The sequence below is a fragment of the Phymastichus coffea genome, unplaced genomic scaffold (genome assembly GCF_024137745.1).
Source record: "Phymastichus coffea isolate CEN01 unplaced genomic scaffold, Cenicafe_Pcof_1.1 PCOF00222, whole genome shotgun sequence".
Taxonomy (NCBI): Eukaryota; Metazoa; Arthropoda; class Insecta; order Hymenoptera; family Eulophidae; genus Phymastichus; species Phymastichus coffea.
The window spans coordinates 137,681-155,450 of NW_026707033.1; the positions used below are offsets into that span (position 1 = coordinate 137,681).

The 17,770-nt window shown below is 35.6% G+C and overlaps 3 protein-coding genes across 7 annotated transcripts; 2 read left to right on the forward strand and 1 right to left on the reverse strand.

The window, feature by feature from the left end:
• Positions 1-124: 124 nt before the first annotated feature.
• Positions 125-6,717, forward strand: LOC131674247 (triokinase/FMN cyclase-like). Of its 3 annotated transcripts, XR_009302802.1 has the most exons (11): positions 125-415; positions 482-551; positions 626-736; positions 798-886; positions 978-1,194; positions 1,265-1,510; positions 1,580-1,966; positions 2,026-2,279; positions 2,346-2,473; positions 2,541-5,457; positions 5,540-6,717. XR_009302802.1 is itself a non-coding variant. In XM_058952793.1 (10 exons), exons 1-10 carry the CDS (start codon positions 293-295, stop codon positions 2,644-2,646), a joined length of 1,731 nt encoding a protein of 576 aa, XP_058808776.1. In that variant the 5' UTR covers positions 125-292; the 3' UTR covers positions 2,647-6,717. The 3 variants fall into 3 exon arrangements, 2 of the variants coding, with proteins under 2 accessions (XP_058808776.1, XP_058808778.1); XM_058952793.1 differs by having other exon boundaries at positions 2,541-6,717; XM_058952795.1 differs by having other exon boundaries at positions 331-551; positions 787-886; positions 2,541-6,705.
• Positions 6,718-8,261: 1,544 nt separating this feature from the next.
• On the reverse strand, positions 8,262-13,257 carry LOC131674246 (ataxin-7-like protein 1). Of its 2 annotated transcripts, XM_058952791.1 has the most exons (6): positions 12,876-13,257; positions 12,182-12,238; positions 11,974-12,078; positions 10,793-11,601; positions 9,653-9,703; positions 8,265-9,556 (listed from the first exon to the last, which is right to left on the reverse strand). In XM_058952791.1, the coding sequence occupies exons 1-6, from the start codon at positions 12,958-12,960 to the stop codon at positions 8,891-8,893; spliced, it is 1,773 nt and encodes a 590-aa protein (XP_058808774.1). In that variant the 5' UTR covers positions 12,961-13,257; the 3' UTR covers positions 8,265-8,890. The 2 variants fall into 2 exon arrangements, with proteins under 2 accessions (XP_058808775.1, XP_058808774.1); XM_058952792.1 differs by lacking the exon at positions 9,653-9,703 and having other exon boundaries at positions 8,262-9,556.
• A 665-nt stretch (positions 13,258-13,922) lies between these two features.
• Positions 13,923-17,403, forward strand: LOC131674248 (probable ribosome production factor 1). Of its 2 annotated transcripts, none has more exons than XM_058952797.1 (5): positions 13,923-13,969; positions 14,222-14,819; positions 14,961-15,225; positions 15,292-15,480; positions 16,998-17,403. In XM_058952797.1, exons 2-4 carry the CDS (start codon positions 14,255-14,257, stop codon positions 15,467-15,469), a joined length of 1,008 nt encoding a protein of 335 aa, XP_058808780.1. In that variant the 5' UTR covers positions 13,923-13,969; positions 14,222-14,254; the 3' UTR covers positions 15,470-15,480; positions 16,998-17,403. The 2 variants fall into 2 exon arrangements, with proteins under 2 accessions (XP_058808780.1, XP_058808779.1); XM_058952796.1 differs by having other exon boundaries at positions 17,001-17,403.
• Positions 17,404-17,770: the final 367 nt, after the last annotated feature.

A 17,770-nucleotide genomic window follows, 5' to 3' on the forward strand; every position in this document is an offset into this window, starting at 1 on the left:
AAGGTCGTCGTTATTTAGCGTTACATAATTTGTAAACGCATTGAGCAATGAAACACGCACACAAGCGCGCAGGCCGTTCTTTTGGATCAGAGACGCATTATGAAATCTAGTAGGTTTACTTCAGTCCATCATCGATGTTGTCGTTGAATGATAAACTTGTTTTTTTTCTCCAGCGAATTCATCGTTTTCTATAGTACAAAGTTATATTCGCAGCATTTTCAGCAATATATATTTTAGTCTTGTCTAAGTTGAAAAAATATAGTGAGACTAGAAATTTTTTTATTTTTCAAATATGTCGGGTAAAAGTTTAATTAACTCCGTCGAAGACATTGTTAATGAATCGTTAATTGGATGTATATTAACTTATCCTCACCTCGAATTGCACACGTCAAAAAGAGTCGTTTTGAAACCCGCGGTAGGCATATTAATTGATACGTCAATACTACTAAACTAATCTTTGGAATTATAATAAATCTTTCAGTGGAATGCACCGAGTAAGAAAGTGTCTGTGATAAGTGGAGGTGGCAGTGGACACGAACCATTCACAGCAGGTTTTTAATATTCAACTTTCGCCATCGTCTCGCTCTTTCCAAAAACAATGCAAAAATATTAATATAACGTACAGGGTTCGTTGGATCTGGAATGCTTTCGGCATCGGTTTCTGGTTCTATTTTCGCTTCCCCACCTTCAAGCCATATCTTACACGCGATTCAATGTACTTCAACAAACAACACTGGTAAATTAACGCAGGAAAAGTTAATCGGAAAGCTCGATTCTAAAGTAAAGTTGCTTTTCAGCCGGTTGTCTCGTTGTTATTCCCAATTACACCGGAGATTGTTTGAACTTTGGACTGGCTATCGAGAGAGCTCGAAATTCAGGTTTAAAAGTAAAAATAAACTAACATACGAGATTGCAAAAAGAAAGAAATAGAAAAAATCATGCAAGTATCTAAAATTCTCAAAAAAATTGGAATGTAGGTTGCACAAGTAATAGTCGGTGAAGACTGCAGCGTTCCGGATAACGAGCTCGGCCGAGCAGGAAAACGAGCTCTACCGGGAATTATGTTAGTACTGAAAGTTGCAGGTGCTTTAGCTGAGAAAGGATACAGTCTTGAAAACGTCACGAAGTACGCACAATTGGTTGCTGATGATACAGCATCGTGTTCCATTGGACTGACCGCTTGCACTATCCCGGGTAATATTATCACAACTCAAACATGAGAGTACGCTTCAAAAAGTCGATATAATATTTTCTTATCATTCAGGTCGCGGTCGAATGTTTGAGCTTGCAGATGATGAGATTAATTTTGGACAAGGATTGCACGGAGAGGCAGGCTATAAAAGAATCAAACTACAGTCTGCATCGAAAATCGTTGCTATAATGATCGATACGATAAGGAAAGCTCTGAAGCTGCAAAAAGAAGACTCGGTTGTGGTATTGGTCAATAATTTCGGAGGTCTCAGTCAATTGGAACAAGGTGTCGTCGTAAAAGAGGTCGTTACACAGCTCCGTAAGTTTATATAAATTTAAGAAATAACCAGCTATGGAATACATTTTGGTGTGTCTTTGCGTTTCTCAGAGAACATGGACATCTTACCGCTCCGAGTTTATTGCGGCCTTTTGATGACATCATTAGACAGTGCTGGGATGCACGTATCTATCCTCAAGCTACCGGAGAAGGATAAAGTTTTACTTTTGGATGCTCTTGACCAGCAAACCGAAGCACCGAGATGGCCAGGTTGTTCTTATAGTCTACCATCCAACTACTATAAAGTGCCGATAAAAGAAGAAAGACCACATAAGCAAACTCATGGTCCCACTTTGACTGAAAGTCAAAAAGTATTACTGAAAAATTGCTTGCAAGAAGCTTGCGAGGCAATTATTGCAAAAGAAAAAGTCATCAATGAATTGGACCTTGGCTGTGGAGATGGAGATTGTGGGACTACCTTGAAACATCTAGCCGTTGGTGAATATTTGATTCATTGTAGGTTTTTTTGAAAAATAATGATTATTTAAATAATACAGGAGCAATGTCGGCAATTGACCAGTTGTCGCTATTTCAACCGTCGTCTCTACTATCAGAACTTGCAAACATAGCGGAGGACCGTATGGGTGGCACCTCTGGAGCAATATACAGTTTAATGTTTACTACTGCAGCTGCTGAAATGTCAAAGAATGAAAAAGTCGATAACTGGATAAAAGTATGGTCTGTAACTTGGCGAGCAGGCATCAATGGCATAACGAAATACAGTAAAGCTAGATTGGGAGATAAAACGATGGTTAATATTTATGCTCGTCAAAGTCACTTTATTACATCATTACTAACGAATTGTTTACGATTTCAGATCGACGTCTTAAATCCCTCATTAGACGAATTGGATAAACACTTATCTTTAACGTACAAGGAAGCGGCTAAAATAGTTGCTGCAAAGGCTAATGAATGCTCTAAAGCAACGAAACATATGATCCCAAGGTAAAAATAGAAACTAATAAATGATTGTTCATTGTACTTTATTATTAAAAAAATAATTGGGTTTTAGAGCGGGTAGGGCAAGTTACGTCAAACAAGAGCAATATTTGAAAGGAATGGATGCGGGAGCTTTTGCCGTTGCGACTTGGATCAATGCGATAGCGGAAGCTTTGTGAATTTTTTGTAAAATATTGTTCAGATAATCAATTCGTTATTTTCGATTAAAACAATAATGTTTTATTTACCAAAAGTCTAAGTACATATAAATTATCAGCGTACATATACAATCTAGACGAACTAATAATCCCTACGCTTATTACTATAATTACAATATAAGGAAGTGTATTTCGCATAAAATTGAATTTCAAAGAAAACGTATACAGATGCATTTTTTCGTATCTCAAGCTGCATTAGACACACGCAGAGATGCAGGCTGATTCCCATTTATTATTACTTTTTTACACACTCCGAAATTAATCGAACAACAACAGATGACTTTTCTTAATGTAGACAATGTATAAGCGTTTTCAAACGGAACAAAAATCCGTAATACGGCCGCGGCGATCGAGCTGCGACATTATTCGAAATAGTGACCCATACTGCGCCACTCTTTGTTAATCTACGTACACATACAATGTACATTCACATATTAAATATCACAATCTATGATGAGAAGTCATAATTTTTATTTGTGTCTTTCACTCACTGTTTTAGATCATACACGCATGACCACACAAACATGCACTCAATTAGTAATTTACAATTAAAATAAACATAATTGAGATGATCGATAGAACGGTTTGGCAACTTACAAAAAATGAGTTCGTAATACAAAAATGAAGCGGGAGTCGTTAATACTGATTGAAGTATTTATTCAGCATAAGAGAACACGTTGTAACGTAATAAACAATGCAAGTCGGCAATAATACTAACAAAATAGTAATCCGAATGCTCCTAATAAATTTTGTAAAATAGCTATCGACATGTAGTCATTCTCGATCACTCTTTTTATACTTTTCAAGTTTTTTTCAGTAAGGAACGAATATTTTGTTGGCTATATGATTAATTATTGATTATAAACGAGGATAGATAATCGGGTATTCTGATGCGATATTGTCTTTAAATATGAGTTACGTACTCATAGAAAGTAATGCAATCGGAAAGTAGTCTTCTTTTTTTTTTGTTACGCTTTTTTCTCGTTTTCTTCTTTCTTTTTATAGAATAGATTATTGATAGTAGCAATGGTTTTGTAACTATTTATCTTCGTTTTAATACTTTTAGGCATTTTTTTTCAACAACTTTAGTAGTTTCCTTTTAAAAACAAGTGTTGTTGAGTACTTAAATTGACAATTAAAAAGTAATTAAAATAATTTTGTTTTTCACGTTGAAAAATGCTATGAAATTTCAAACACCCAAACTTGATAGTTTAACAATTACGTTGATGAATAATTTCACACAATAAATGTAACTAAACTATAATTACACTGTGCGGTCACTTTTTGCTTGTATCTGTACAAAGATGAATTGTATGTACAACACACAACTAAAATCTCAGATACAAAGGTACAAACTGTATTTCCTGAATCTAATGAATCGGTAAATCAAAATTGAAAATATTCAGTAAGTTGGTAAAAGAACTTTTGTTCAAATTTATAACTACTAAGGTTGATTATCTGAGATTCGTTGGCGTCAAAAAATCTATACTTTCACTCGTTGAAAATTTGTATTTATATACATGGTGTCCCACTATAATTTCAACAGTAAGATAACTCAAAAATTTACAAAATATTCGAAAAATATTTTAAATAAAAGTTGTATGGTTCAAAGGGGATCAACCCACGATGACCTCAAATTTGACTTTGAACTTTATATTCAAGGTCATCCTAAGGTCAACTTAATTTTTTTAAATAGGAACTCCTATTTTTGACCCTGGATTCGGATAGAGTGAGGCATTCTACCTCCAGATGACCTATTATACGTTGGGTTCGAGAGATCTCTCAAGGTCATTTCAAGGCTTCGTTTTTTCAAAGAGGGGCCCCTATTTTTGAGCCCCGGATTCGAATAGAACTGAAAATTCTACGTTTAGATGATGTATCACATATGGGACCCGGAAAACCATGTAAAGTTATTTCAAGGTCCACTTTTTTTTAAGCTTGAATGTTGTGATATAAGTCATTTTCCTCTACATCATCTAAGCGTGTGTTAGGCTGTTTGTTGGTTCGCTCCGATCTAAGCAGCGACGGGGCCTGACTTGCAACTCGCTGCTTACTTCGGTATCTATGAGTCACATAGTATAAAATCCCTGGTATCCCGACTGATTAAGTTCAATGTTTATTCCCACCAGCTATAAGGTCCCACAGCTCCTAAGAAAGGTGTGAGCGTGAGTGTGTGCATGTGTGTATTTGTGTACGTGCACACGAATGTATGATTCAACCAACTAAGGTAAGATCGCATAGAGATCCAGCTAGTGAAGGTAAGATCGTGTAACGATCCAACCATTCAAGGAAAATTTTTTTAGAAATGCATAAATTTAATTATGAACCAAATGGTCAAACCCACTCCATCCATCGATCTGGATATTGTTGATTTAAGAACGCTCGTACAATACGAATATAGTAAGCAGGAGCATCATCTTGTTGAAACCATAAATTCAATCTAATTGCAATATATTAATTTCAAGATTGGCAACCATTTAAACCATACAAGAGTAAAGTACCATGTTCGAAGCTGAACACCCGCAATGTTCAGTCCATTTTAAAGCGACTAGAGTTCCTTCGCAAAAGGCATTCAATATCCAACATGACAAACTACGAACAATATTTTTCTGAATTATCGTTTAACAACAGTTAGAAATAGGAGTAGCTATTGAGAATTATTTGTTCGTCCTATCGGACGTACGTAAAAAATTTGATGATCACTTTAGAAATCAAGTAAAATCATTTCTTAAAGACGTCATGAATTCTCAATTCGTCAGTAAGACACAAAAAGTAAGTCGGGTACATATCGTCAGGATTTACATTCACTTTGTGCTTTTGTATATTATTTGTTATTAACAATTTGTTATTTCAGGTGTTAGAGTAGCCGGATCTATACATGCTTTACTACATTACCGCATTGTCAATGGGCGAGGTTATAAAATTTTATTTAGATATGATGTCGGATGCCGTTAAGTTTTTCATGAAATGTAAAAAACGATTATGTAAAAAACGACATGATGGTTGAACGGCGACAATTATTCGTAACAGCATGCAGAGGGTTGGCAGGACTGGATGGTATCAGAACCAGAAGCCGCGCGACTTTCTCACTACAAGAATGGAAGGAGATTCTTGTGGATGTGCTCGAAAACACGAAATCGTGGATAAAAGCCTAATGCAGGCAATTTTTCACGACCAAAAGTTATGCGTTGATAATTTTAAGACACTGGACGGCAAAAATGGAACAAGGCTCGTCAATCAGTATGTCTTTACAGAAATGAATTTTAGGAAACAGCTATTAGAAACTGCGGGAATGTTACCCTTACATGGCTGCCATTCCCATGCAGTTCTATTTAGATTATTTAGAACTAAGAACGTCGAGCGAACTTACTTTTTAACGATAATACCTGATTGCAATGTATTTGTATATTCTTAAGATATCTTGATAAATTATTTTGAAGATTATTATATTATTTAGACAATTGATAATCCGTTCAAACAAATAAATCAGGCCTTTTAGCTTTTTAGATCAGATCGAACCAACAGCCCCAACACATGTTAGGGTGATGTAGAAGAAATGACTTACATCACAGCATGAAAGCTCAAAAAACAAAGTTAACCTTGAAATGATTTTGTATGGTCACTTGGATCCTACGTATAATAGATCATCTAAACGTGAAATTTCCCACCCTATTCAAATCCTAGGTCAAAATAAGGGGTCCTATTTAAAAAGTAAAGTTGATCTTAAAATAATTTTCAAAATCAAGTTCGAAGATATGTTTGATGTCATGATGAGTTGACCCTCTCTGAACCATACAACTTTTATTTGAAACATTTTTCGAATCCTTTGCAAATTTTAAGTGGTCCTATTGTTCAGGTTAAAGTGAGACACCCTGTATATATTAGTTTGAAGTAGGAAGATGTAGCTTAATTACTACTAATGTAAAAAAGTATACCGTTATATCATGGCAACGATATTAATGATTCTTTACGTTTTTCTAATATTACTAAAATAATTTCAACACATTTACGAGTGCTGCATTTGTTATAGCTAAAATAACCTCTATTATTATACGATAATGAAATAATTTATGAGCGGTAATTTTAGATACACTGTAAATGATACAGTAACTTATTCAATAAAATGAAAGATTATGAAATCAATTTTTATGGTAGCTATCAATTATTTATATACAATATAAATGTACAGTTTGATAAATATATGTATATACTTAATGATGAAATGGAAAAGTCAAAGCTTATTTTCAAAACCAAGTCTATGCAGATTAATTGATGAGCCTAAAAATAGAACAAAAACCTCGTTGACTAAATTAGTAACATACAAATGAAAAGTACCTTTATTCAGAGATTTTTTAATTGTTTTTATAATAAGAAGTTGCAAGTTAAAATCAAGCTGATTGTTCATTTCCTCACGTTAATAAATATGTTTTATTTTCAACATCCCGAGATAGAATATGGAAATTTATGGCATTTCATCAAGATTGACTGAATTTTCAAATGTAATATATTATTCTCAAAATGATAACAAAAGTTTATATTGATAAAGTATTTTTCGTAAGGTATTTGCATGCAAGTCACAAAGAATATTTTTTTCAAGTTTAAATTGGTGTTCACTAAGACTCATCAATCTGACTATTTCATCAAATAAATTTTCAAATTGTAGCGAATAAAAACAGATTTCAACTTTCGTTATTTGCTAAATTTGTTATACTGATCTATTTCCTTAATTCCAAACTAGTTAACGCAACACTTTGCATTCAGACTTAACTTTTTCAGTTCTTGAACATCTACGTTCTTTTATTATTTATATACTGTAGTAGAAAAGTGAACGTTCTATGTGGACGTAAAAAACTTATATAATGTTTTTACAGAAATTATAAAAAAATAAATAACATTACGTTCTATTTAATTAAGTATTGGACACTTTGGAAGTTGAACAAAATCTCATTCATCAGGTTTGGTGCTCCTTTGTTACTAAATTTTTTTTCATGGATTTGCACGCGTCAGGCACCAACAGTTTATTAAAAATTAAACAAAAAATTACCAAATCGTAACGAACATGTAATTTTACAGTTTGAACGGGCTCAGTTTTGTACTTATTCCCGTTTCTATTGATCACTAACATGAAATAATTAGTGTATGTAACGGGCGGCAAATGGATATCCGAAAAAGTTTTTTGGACACTCCGTGCGGGAAGTGCGTTTTTCCCGCACGCTCGGCAAAAAACGTGCGTTGAAAATCGCACTTTCCACACGTCGTATCAAAAAATACGGTACGGCACATGTTCGGGAAAGAGTTTCCCGTCTCGTGTGGCGTTTACGCCCGAGCGAAGCGAGGGTGGAAAGGAGAATCTATTTTCCCGCACTTGTATCGTAATGTACTATAGGGTTATCCTAAAAAAATATTTCGATGTCAATAAAATTTTGAATATCTATAATTGCATTAATGTGAATATTTTATGAGGAAATAATAAATCATTATCACCAAACTTAACACTGCCTTCTAGTCTATCATTAATGCAATTTCGTTGATAAATCACGATTTATATTGACAAAAAAAAAAGAAAAAATGAAAAAAAATTGTGTTAATCTTTATAAAGTTACACTCATAGTAAATCGATTAGAAATGCCTAAAAATATGATTCTGAAATTATACAATATTGCTGCAATAACGGTAGAGCATGATTTTTATCACACGAAAAAACATTGACTTTATCAAAATTAAATAATTTATAGAATTATAACGTTTCCATGTCAAATGATCGTTATTTTTTCTTTTTTACAATTATTAGTCGATATGCTAATACAACTATTCCTTATACGACAATACGCAATAAAAATTACATTATTGCTAATAGCGGTAACACTAATCCAATCTTATTTAGATATATAGCATTGAGCGTATTTTTGTTTTTTTATTTTTTGTTTTCAACATAATACTACGTTTAAAACCATTTCATCGTATCATATCGATAATTAATTTAGAGGAATGTCATGTGGATAATAGCTAAGAATTTACAAAGAAAAAATCGTCCAATGATCAGCCAAATAAAAAAAATAAATAAAAAAAATATAAACAAAAAGAGGGAAGAGCGCAGAAGAGCGTACATAAAAAATATACGTTTAAAACACAAAGCAACGAGAAACTTAAATTTTTTAGATGGAAGGTAAGCTATTCCTCAGCCTGGAATTGGCAGAGCGTTATGTCAGTGAATATTAAAGTTGTATTGCTTACGGCTGGAGTTGATACGCAGCCAGCGACTCACGGCAAGTGGCTCAGGATGGCAGTTAGACCAAGATATGTCGTCAAAATTAGTGTACGGAGTGACGGTCTCGACTAGTTGAATATTTGGAGAATATTCCTCGTGTCTGATTTTTGCACGCTTACCATTGGTCATAACGTGATGCTCGTTTTGTTCAAAAAGACTCGAATAGTTGTTCGCAACGACATTGTTACGTTGAGACGAACGTGATATTTGAACTGTAACCTGGGATTTGCTAGCCGGTAACGTGTACATTGTAATGCCCTGGCTACTTGTGTCCATGTCCATCGGTGGTGCAGTTTTTGCTTCGTTGGGATGCTGTTGCTGATTGGTAGGAACTACTGGCGTCGAAGCTGCCTGGTCCGCGCTCATTGGGGAGTTGGAATTATTGCTGACGTTTCTACTACTAAATTGGAGCATCGACCCTTGAGGCGATAGTCCGTCCGTTTGGATAGGCGACAGTGAGGGCAGGACCATTGACATTGGCGCCATTACCGAGGTGTTAGTGCTGTTATTGACGTTGGTCGGGTTATTGACGTTGTTCACCACCGACGTGTCAATTTTTCGACTGGACTCCAATTCGTTAGCAAAGTCTTCCTCCAGTTTGGTCTGGAAAAGAGAATTGTAATTTTTGCTAATAAAGATCGAGGGAACTATTGATTCGGTAAACGAGTATTGCAAGAACTCAAAGAAACCATGCCTTACAGGTTTATTGGAGCCATGCGGGGCCAGACATCGATAAAGCAAATCAACAGCCTGTAATAATAAAAAAGAAAAGATCATGTATCAAACAAAAGCTTTTCTTTATTTCTTATAGATTCAAATAAAATTTATCGATCGAAGTTAACTTTGTTTTCTGCATCCTAAAATATATTTTACTTTGAAAAAACAAAGTTTGCATTAATATGAATGAGGATGAAGAACGAATATCGTAAACGATCAGATTCAACAGATATTTTTTTCAAATTTATCACGCGTTAAAGTTGATATCCCTAAAGTCGATTTTGGTAAGCTTTTGTCGATACGTAATAATCACAAAATAAAAAAAATGATGTGTTCAAAATAAAAACGAAAAAACTAAGTAAAGCCAACGATAACTTGTCGTTTTGAACCATCATGCGAATTACATTATCGTATATTGGAAGACGTAAGCAAAGCTAAAAAAAATTAGAGACAACGTACGATATGAACACTTTTCTTACTGCTTTGATATGTACAATTGTATTCATGGCATCTTCAAACGAACAAAGCTAAATAGAAAGATAACAAGTCAAGATTTCTACGTATATTTCGTTTTCTTAAAATGTGATTAATGTCTATATAAAGCTTTATTGTATTTTAATGATTAAAAGTTAATTATAACATGAAAATTATGACGAAAACGACTGATACTCTTAAAAATACGGTGGCCACTAAACTGAAAATACATTGTTTTTCGAACAATGATATTGATGTCGCCAGAGCACAATTTTCCAAACGAGCAATAATATAATATTCATTTTTATAAAATTGTTACCTTATCGTTAATCTACGAGAATTTCGAAATTGGTATCAAGAGTTTTCTTCAGACATACAAAATATAAACAAATAACATCCAACGCACATGTTTTTAAAGTTAAAGAAAACTCATTCTTTTTCGTTGAATTTAGAAAAAAAAATCAATAAACTACTTCGAATCGTAACAAACTGCAAAGAGAGAACAAATGAAAGCGGCGACTAAAAACGCTGTTAAAAGACAATAAGTATCGTGTGCATGTGTCTACTGGTAAACGAAAGTATAGAGTGGCCACCAGTCACGCAGCAAAGGTGAAGGTATGTTCGTAGCTGGCAACCATTGATGATTACCTGCGGCAGTGGATATGTATCCGGCAGCGACAGTACGGGTGGAGAGCTTGGCACCTCGAGCTCGGGGTTATTTGCTGGTGGTAGTGCCGCTGGCGTACTGGGTGCAACCGCTAACTCGGCAGTCGCTACTTTGGCAGTTGCGGCTGCTGCCGCGGCGGCGGTTCGCGCTTGATTCTGAGGCTCCTTCGAGGCGCGATGCTCGGCAAGTAATTTGTCAAAGGCCTTGCTCCGACCAGTGACCGTGCGTCGCAACGATACCGTGTGTGCCTTGCAGGTAAGCGATCTGGTACATGGTTTGCCTGTTTCGTCGTTCCAGACTCCGCAGTGACGGTCCGGATCGTATTCTCGATCCTTGAGCAAGGAGCGTTCCGTTTTGAGACGTTTGCGCTTTGGCTGTTGTGCGCTGCTGCTGCTCGCGTTGTTGCTGTTGTTGTTGGGGCTTTTGACCGGACTGCCACCCCCGAGCCCTGGCCCGCAGGACTCGAGGGGTGAACGTGGGGACGAGTTCGAGTTTGTCGACTGTTGCTGCAATGACTGTGACTGCTGTTGGCTTTGTTGTTTGATTGGAGTGTGAATGTTGTTCGAGTTGGTTTTGTTGTTGCCGCCACTGCTACTTGCGGAATTGATACTTGTGCCGTTTAAGTTGTTGACTGACAGCTGCCCCGATGACTGACTTTTCTTCAGTTTCGATAGCTTGCAGTAAGGCGTTTTCATTAGAGCTTTGCCTGCTCCCGTTGTTGCAGCTGCAGCCACTGCCGCGTTGTTGGTCTGGCCTGCGGCATTGGAGTGACCGGAGGGATGCCTACTTTCTGTAATAGTTTTTATTCGAGATGCTTAATAACGACTTTTCTCATTATTTGTTATATTATGTGTATATGTAATTGAGAAGCACAAATCACTTATAATTCTTAAAGTAAATGTTGTTTGCTTAATTTGTATTTTTTTAATCACTAGGCTACAAATTTACTTTCTAGTGACACTATTTTTAAGAAATAATGTAACTACCATTATCGTTTGCAAAGTTAGCATATATGCAGGATGTGATAATTCGTACTGACACTCTTTTATCAATCATAACTACAATTAAGATCATAAGTCTAAATGATAAGACTGTTTCGCTATCATCATATCCTTAATAAATAATTCCAACCGCCAATTAAATTTTAGTTCCTTATACTTACCCAAGTGCTGTGTGAGAGCTTGTGGTTTGACAATGGTATTGCATATTTCACAAACAACTCCATAAAATGTGTCTCTTTCTGGACAAAATCCATATAAGTCAACATCTAAAAAATTTGTTAATTCTCATGTAAATTTACATTTTTATTCATATTAAAATTTCAGTAACTGAAAACAAAACATTTTTAACTTGGAAGAAAATAAAATTACCATCCACAGAAAGACGCATAACTGAACTTGCAGGTTCAGAGTCTGGTTCCTCATCACCTAAAATATAAATTTTTATTTTTAAATTTACATAAAATTGTATTAATACTGGTTGGCATTTGTATAAAGAATGAGTAATTTGTGAAACATTTTAGTCTGCAATTTCTGATTAGATTTCACATTGATAAAATAGTGTAAAAATAAATTTATCAGTAATCATATTGATTTAAAAAAATGTAAATCACTCAATATCATAATAATACATTTGTACAATATTTCAAGGTCACTGTATCGAAATATTTTAAATGAAAAGTATATATTTAATCCAAAAGGTGCGGGAGGGGGTAAATAAATATTGCTTGTAAAAAAAGAAAATATCGATCCGTTATATAATTTATCGAGCGTTCAAAAAACATTCTTTAGCCGTTTTAGCAAGGGAGAGAAAGCAAAGGGGCATCATTGAGCGTCTTTCATGGCTAATGCACACCCTTCAGGTCTCAGCCAGATCCTGCTCATTCCTCTCCTCTCTTTTATATATATACAGCATGTTATAGGTAGCCCTACTCCTACACGCCCTGAAGATAAAGAGGCGGCTCCTGGAGGTTATGTTCGTCGGCGTTGATGTCCAGGATGCGTTTGGAGGTCACGGTTGGGAAAAGGGGTCGAGAGACAAAAAACAAAAAGGACGCAAACTTACTGAGTGGTTTGTCGCGACCAATTTTCTCAATCCAGCTGGACCAAGGTTGGCCGTGAAAGAAGGTCGGGCTATCACTGCCTGACATGGTTGATGTAGCAGCAACGGTAACAGCAGCAGCCTCGCCTCCGCTTCGAGGACGCGCGACGCTCGACACCGGTCTCCTCGTCGTCGACGCCGTGTTGCTGCTTGTACAGTTTCAATTCGTTGCCAGCGATCTATTGTATTGTCTCTCTCGAGGAAGCCGAATGAGAGAGAGAAAGAGAGACCGAGAAAGAGAGACAGAGAGAGAAAGACAGACAGAGAGAGAGACACACACACGCGCTAGCTGTATTAAGTACACGCACGAGCAAGCGGCGCGCGCGTGTGTGAGCTTGAGTTTATTCTCCAAACTGCGGCGAGAACGACGACAATGATAATGAATAATGATGCGTCCGGCGGTGATGTTGATTGTTGAGATGCTGACGAGAGAATACCGATGTTGTTTCAATTACAAGAGTACCCATTGGCTATAATTTCTACTATAGGGAGACGATTTCGGATGCTCAGCCATTTGCCGAAGCAGGTAGAGAATATAGATGGAGATACACACACTAATGATTATAGTCCAAGGGGCTTGCGCATCGAAAAACAAAGACAAAGCGCTATTCTCATAGCTGTAATTTATTCCTTCTTACTTTTTCGTTCGATATTTACAATATACTCTTTTTCAACTGTTTTAACAATAAATAGCTTTACTTTGTTTATACCTACTTACATCCGTTTATGTTTTGACTCATGCTATGAAAACGCATGCACTGTACAGTAAACTGGCATTAGTGTACGATATTGTTAACGAATATTTTATATGTAAATAGTGACTTTGTTTACCAACGAATATTGTACAGTACTTTTTGTGTATCCGATTAATTTAAATGCCAAATTTTCATGGAAATTATTGGTATTTCTTGATTAAATTAATGAAGCGCGCTAAATTTTAAACCACTGAGAGATTAAGTTAGTATGTTCTAGCTTATGCGCATGCGCCACGTATTAGTTCCTTTTTTCACCGTTAAATGATGACCGATGTTGGATATACATTTGTGGAGTTTTTCTTGGTAATTTATTATTATTTATTATTAATTATTTGTATTACTAGATTTAAGTAAGTAGAAAGTTAAAGCAAGTCAAAATTAATATTAAACTGTTACGAATAATTAAAATAAACTTATATTTTTTAATGAGAAACAATGAAAATGAGTAGCCGAACATTTTCTGAGAATTTGTTATTCCAAGTATCACGTGTCTAGCTGCACATGTTGACATACCTCGACACCATATATCAAATAGCCTAATATAATTTTTTGCAGATTGTGCTGTGATTTTACTGCTGTTCGAAAGCAATGAAAATAAAAAAAGATTTAGTGGTAAATCCACTAAACGTGTTGAAGCAAAAGAAAATTAAAGAGGAAAATGGTGATAAAAAGGATAAGGTAATATTACCTGTTGAAACTGGCGTTAATCACATAAAGTGCAAAGTTGTTAGGCAGAAGAAAAATGAGCAATTACAAAAAGAAAAGAAAAAAGCCAAGAAGGAAAGACGAAAAGCAAGAGCACAGATAGATGAGCCGAAACAAGTTCCTCATACTATTGAAAGTTTGAGAGAAAAAGATGAAACTATGATTCATGGTGAAATAGATAATGATGAGAATGAAGAAATCAAAATTGATATGGAGCATGATGAGTTTGCTTCTTATTACAAAGAAGATTATGAACCAAAAGTATTGATCACTTATGCTGATAATCCTCACACAAAAACAAGAATATTTGGCAGGGAGTTAACAAGAATTATTCCAAACTCGGTATCTTTGTACAGAAATCGATCTGGTGTGAAAAAAATGGTCAAAAGCTGTATAGCAAATGGTTTTACAGATATTATTGTTATTAATGAAGACCAATGCAAACCAAGTATCCTTTCTAATAATATTTTACATATCTTATTACAGATATATTCAGAAAGTTGTTTTATATAAACTTCTATAAACTGTTTCATTATTAAAATAACTTTTATTTTTATCGAACTGATTTTTCCTTAACGTTTTTGACTAGATGGTATGTTAATTGTTCATTTGCCAGATGGTCCTACAATGCACTGTAAATTAAGCAATGTTAAAATTACACCAGAATTGAAAAGAAGTCACAAAGAAATTACAAAGCATCGTCCAGAGGTGATATTGAACAATTTTACAACTCGTCTTGGTTATACAGTTTCTAGAATGTTTGGTGCATTATTCCATCATCAACCAGAATTTAAAGGCAGAAGAGTTGTTACATTCCACAATCAACGTGATTATATTTTCTTCCGACATCATAGGTAAGAAGCTTTTTGGTTACTATTTCGATTTCATTTTTTATGGAATACCAAACAATTTCAATACAGATATGAGTTTAATCAAAAATCTGGCAAACCGAGATTAAAAGAACTGGGCCCAAGATTCACATTAAAATTGAGATCTTTGCAACATGGGACTTTTGATAGTAAATATGGAAATTATGAATGGATTATCCAGGGTAGAAGACATCAGATGGAAACAAGTCGACGAAAATTCTTCTTATAAATTATTTTAAGGTATTAGACTTTAATATAGTTATTAAATGAAATTGTAATTATATTTTTTGTGAAGAATGATTATAAAATCTGTAAACTAAATTTTAATAATTTAGTTTTTATCAGCCTTCATTACCGGCACTACCCAGTCGGTAATTTTTACGACCTTTATTTTTCACCCTAATTTTATACAAGTTTACTTCCTTTTTATTCAGATGGCGCATGACCTTACCAAATTATTCACCAACCCTATTTAATCATTTTATAATTAATCATATCAAAGGCATTTCTTTTGTATTTGAAAATTTTTTAATTTGCATTGGAGCGCATGTATACCGTTAATTCGATTGCATTTGGCAACAGCGTTTGGCCCTTAGGCTTCACGTGTTCACAGTTTACTCGGTTAATTTGTCGTTGCTCTATACCACGATGAATTAGCGCGACTGTCGCACGGAAAGATTTATGTTCAAGGCAATTAACATCCAAATGTAACAGCGCGGATTTGCCAAACAAGTCGCAAATGAGATTTAGTGTTTTTCTTTATCTTTTAATTCTACATTTTTCTAATTACTAATAAGTTGCGCTTTTTTTCATCCCTGACGAAAAATCAGACAAATTTTTCTTGTGAGATTATAATTTATGTCCATTATATGCCTATAAAGGCATAGAAATAATTATTATTTTGAATTATGAATAAGAAGTAAACGTGTAATTTTATTAAATTTTAATCCGAATCTTATCATCGCAACAAAATTTTTTTCCTTTTCTATTTTAAAGCAAACTTGGTTAATTACGAGCTGGTCGTAAACGTCACTCCGCATATATTTCATAACGTAACAAGACTCGTGGAATAAAAATCCACTCGTAAAGCATATAATGAATTCCCACTGCACTCTGCATGCGGCGCCTCTTTAATTATCAAAAGCGTATGGAGAGAAAGACACGCGATTGGTGTCGTTTTGCAAAAGCTCCCGTGCCCGTGATTTACGAGGGTGGATCGCGCGGGCGGCTCATGCACTTATCTCTTGGCGCGTCGCGCGCGGATTTGCATATCGCGTGAGCACCGCGAATTCGATGCTTTGTTTTGGCGGACTTTTTTCTCGAGAGGAGGGGAGTCGCGATGTAATTAGCGGGAAATGCAAACGATTCTTCGTTGATGTCAGACAGGAATGATTAAGTGCTCATGAAGACAGCCATTCTTCTTCAGATGAGGCTTTCATGGACACATTAGTCTTTTTAGATATTCATAAAGCTTGCTGTTTTCATCTCATACCACTTGGTCTTAACTAATATCTTCGAGATGCTTAAAAGTTTGTGTTGTACCTGCGGCACCAACATTTAATCTTTCGTCTCGCAAAGTCGACAACACGCATAGCATATTTTCCGGGAAGTTTTGTTGTCGAAGTGCGCGCTCACACAATAGCCACTATCGCAAGATGCGCACAAAGTTCACGATGCCACATATACACACGTAGATCTGGCGCGCGAAACTTGCGCCAAGCTTTCCTTTGATTAAATTCATCGTTGTCTAATCAAAGCAGTGCAGCCATGGTCTTGGAGGAGGCATCAAAGACGCGCGCAACGTAATTTCGTGATGCCGCGTGGATTAATCAAGTCAGGCGAAGCGGAAACGCACCAAGTGACATCTCGCCTCTACTCCCACTCAATGTCGATCGATAGGCTACCTTTATGAATGTACACGTCGCCAAGGAGTTTCTACGGAAGAGCATACCATGGTCAAGCTTTTGGACTCGGCAGTTAATTGAAGAGGAAAATGCTGCCACTAATATTGTTCGAAGAAATCGATATATTCAAGCACCGCTTTTGGAACAGTTTACACGAGCTAATACATTTGCAACATCAATTGACTGAATTTGTTGATTTGACAACTATATCAAAATGAAAAGTGATGTATTTCAACTAATTTGTATACTGAAATAAACAAATCTGTAATTACAATGAAACTAAGTATCTTTGTTAGTTTATTAAAAACTGAAACCTTTCTCCACGAATTCCCGTATACATTTAATAAAAATCGTACGCGAGACAGAAGAGGCCAATAGATAATGTCGACGTATGATTTAATCGCACTTGCATTATTCTGCATTGTATCACTTCAAAGCCGTTGCAGCCTTTGCATTATTACAGATATTAGGCAACATCTCGGAAATGTGCCGTGCACAATAATCTGTGAGCTCAATCGGGCGAAGTGTTCGGAATCGAGCTGGTCGGCAGGATTAATTGAATCCCGCAGCTGTCCATCGTTCGGCAGCTTGCCGAAAATTCCACAATAGACTCGGCCGGTAGTACG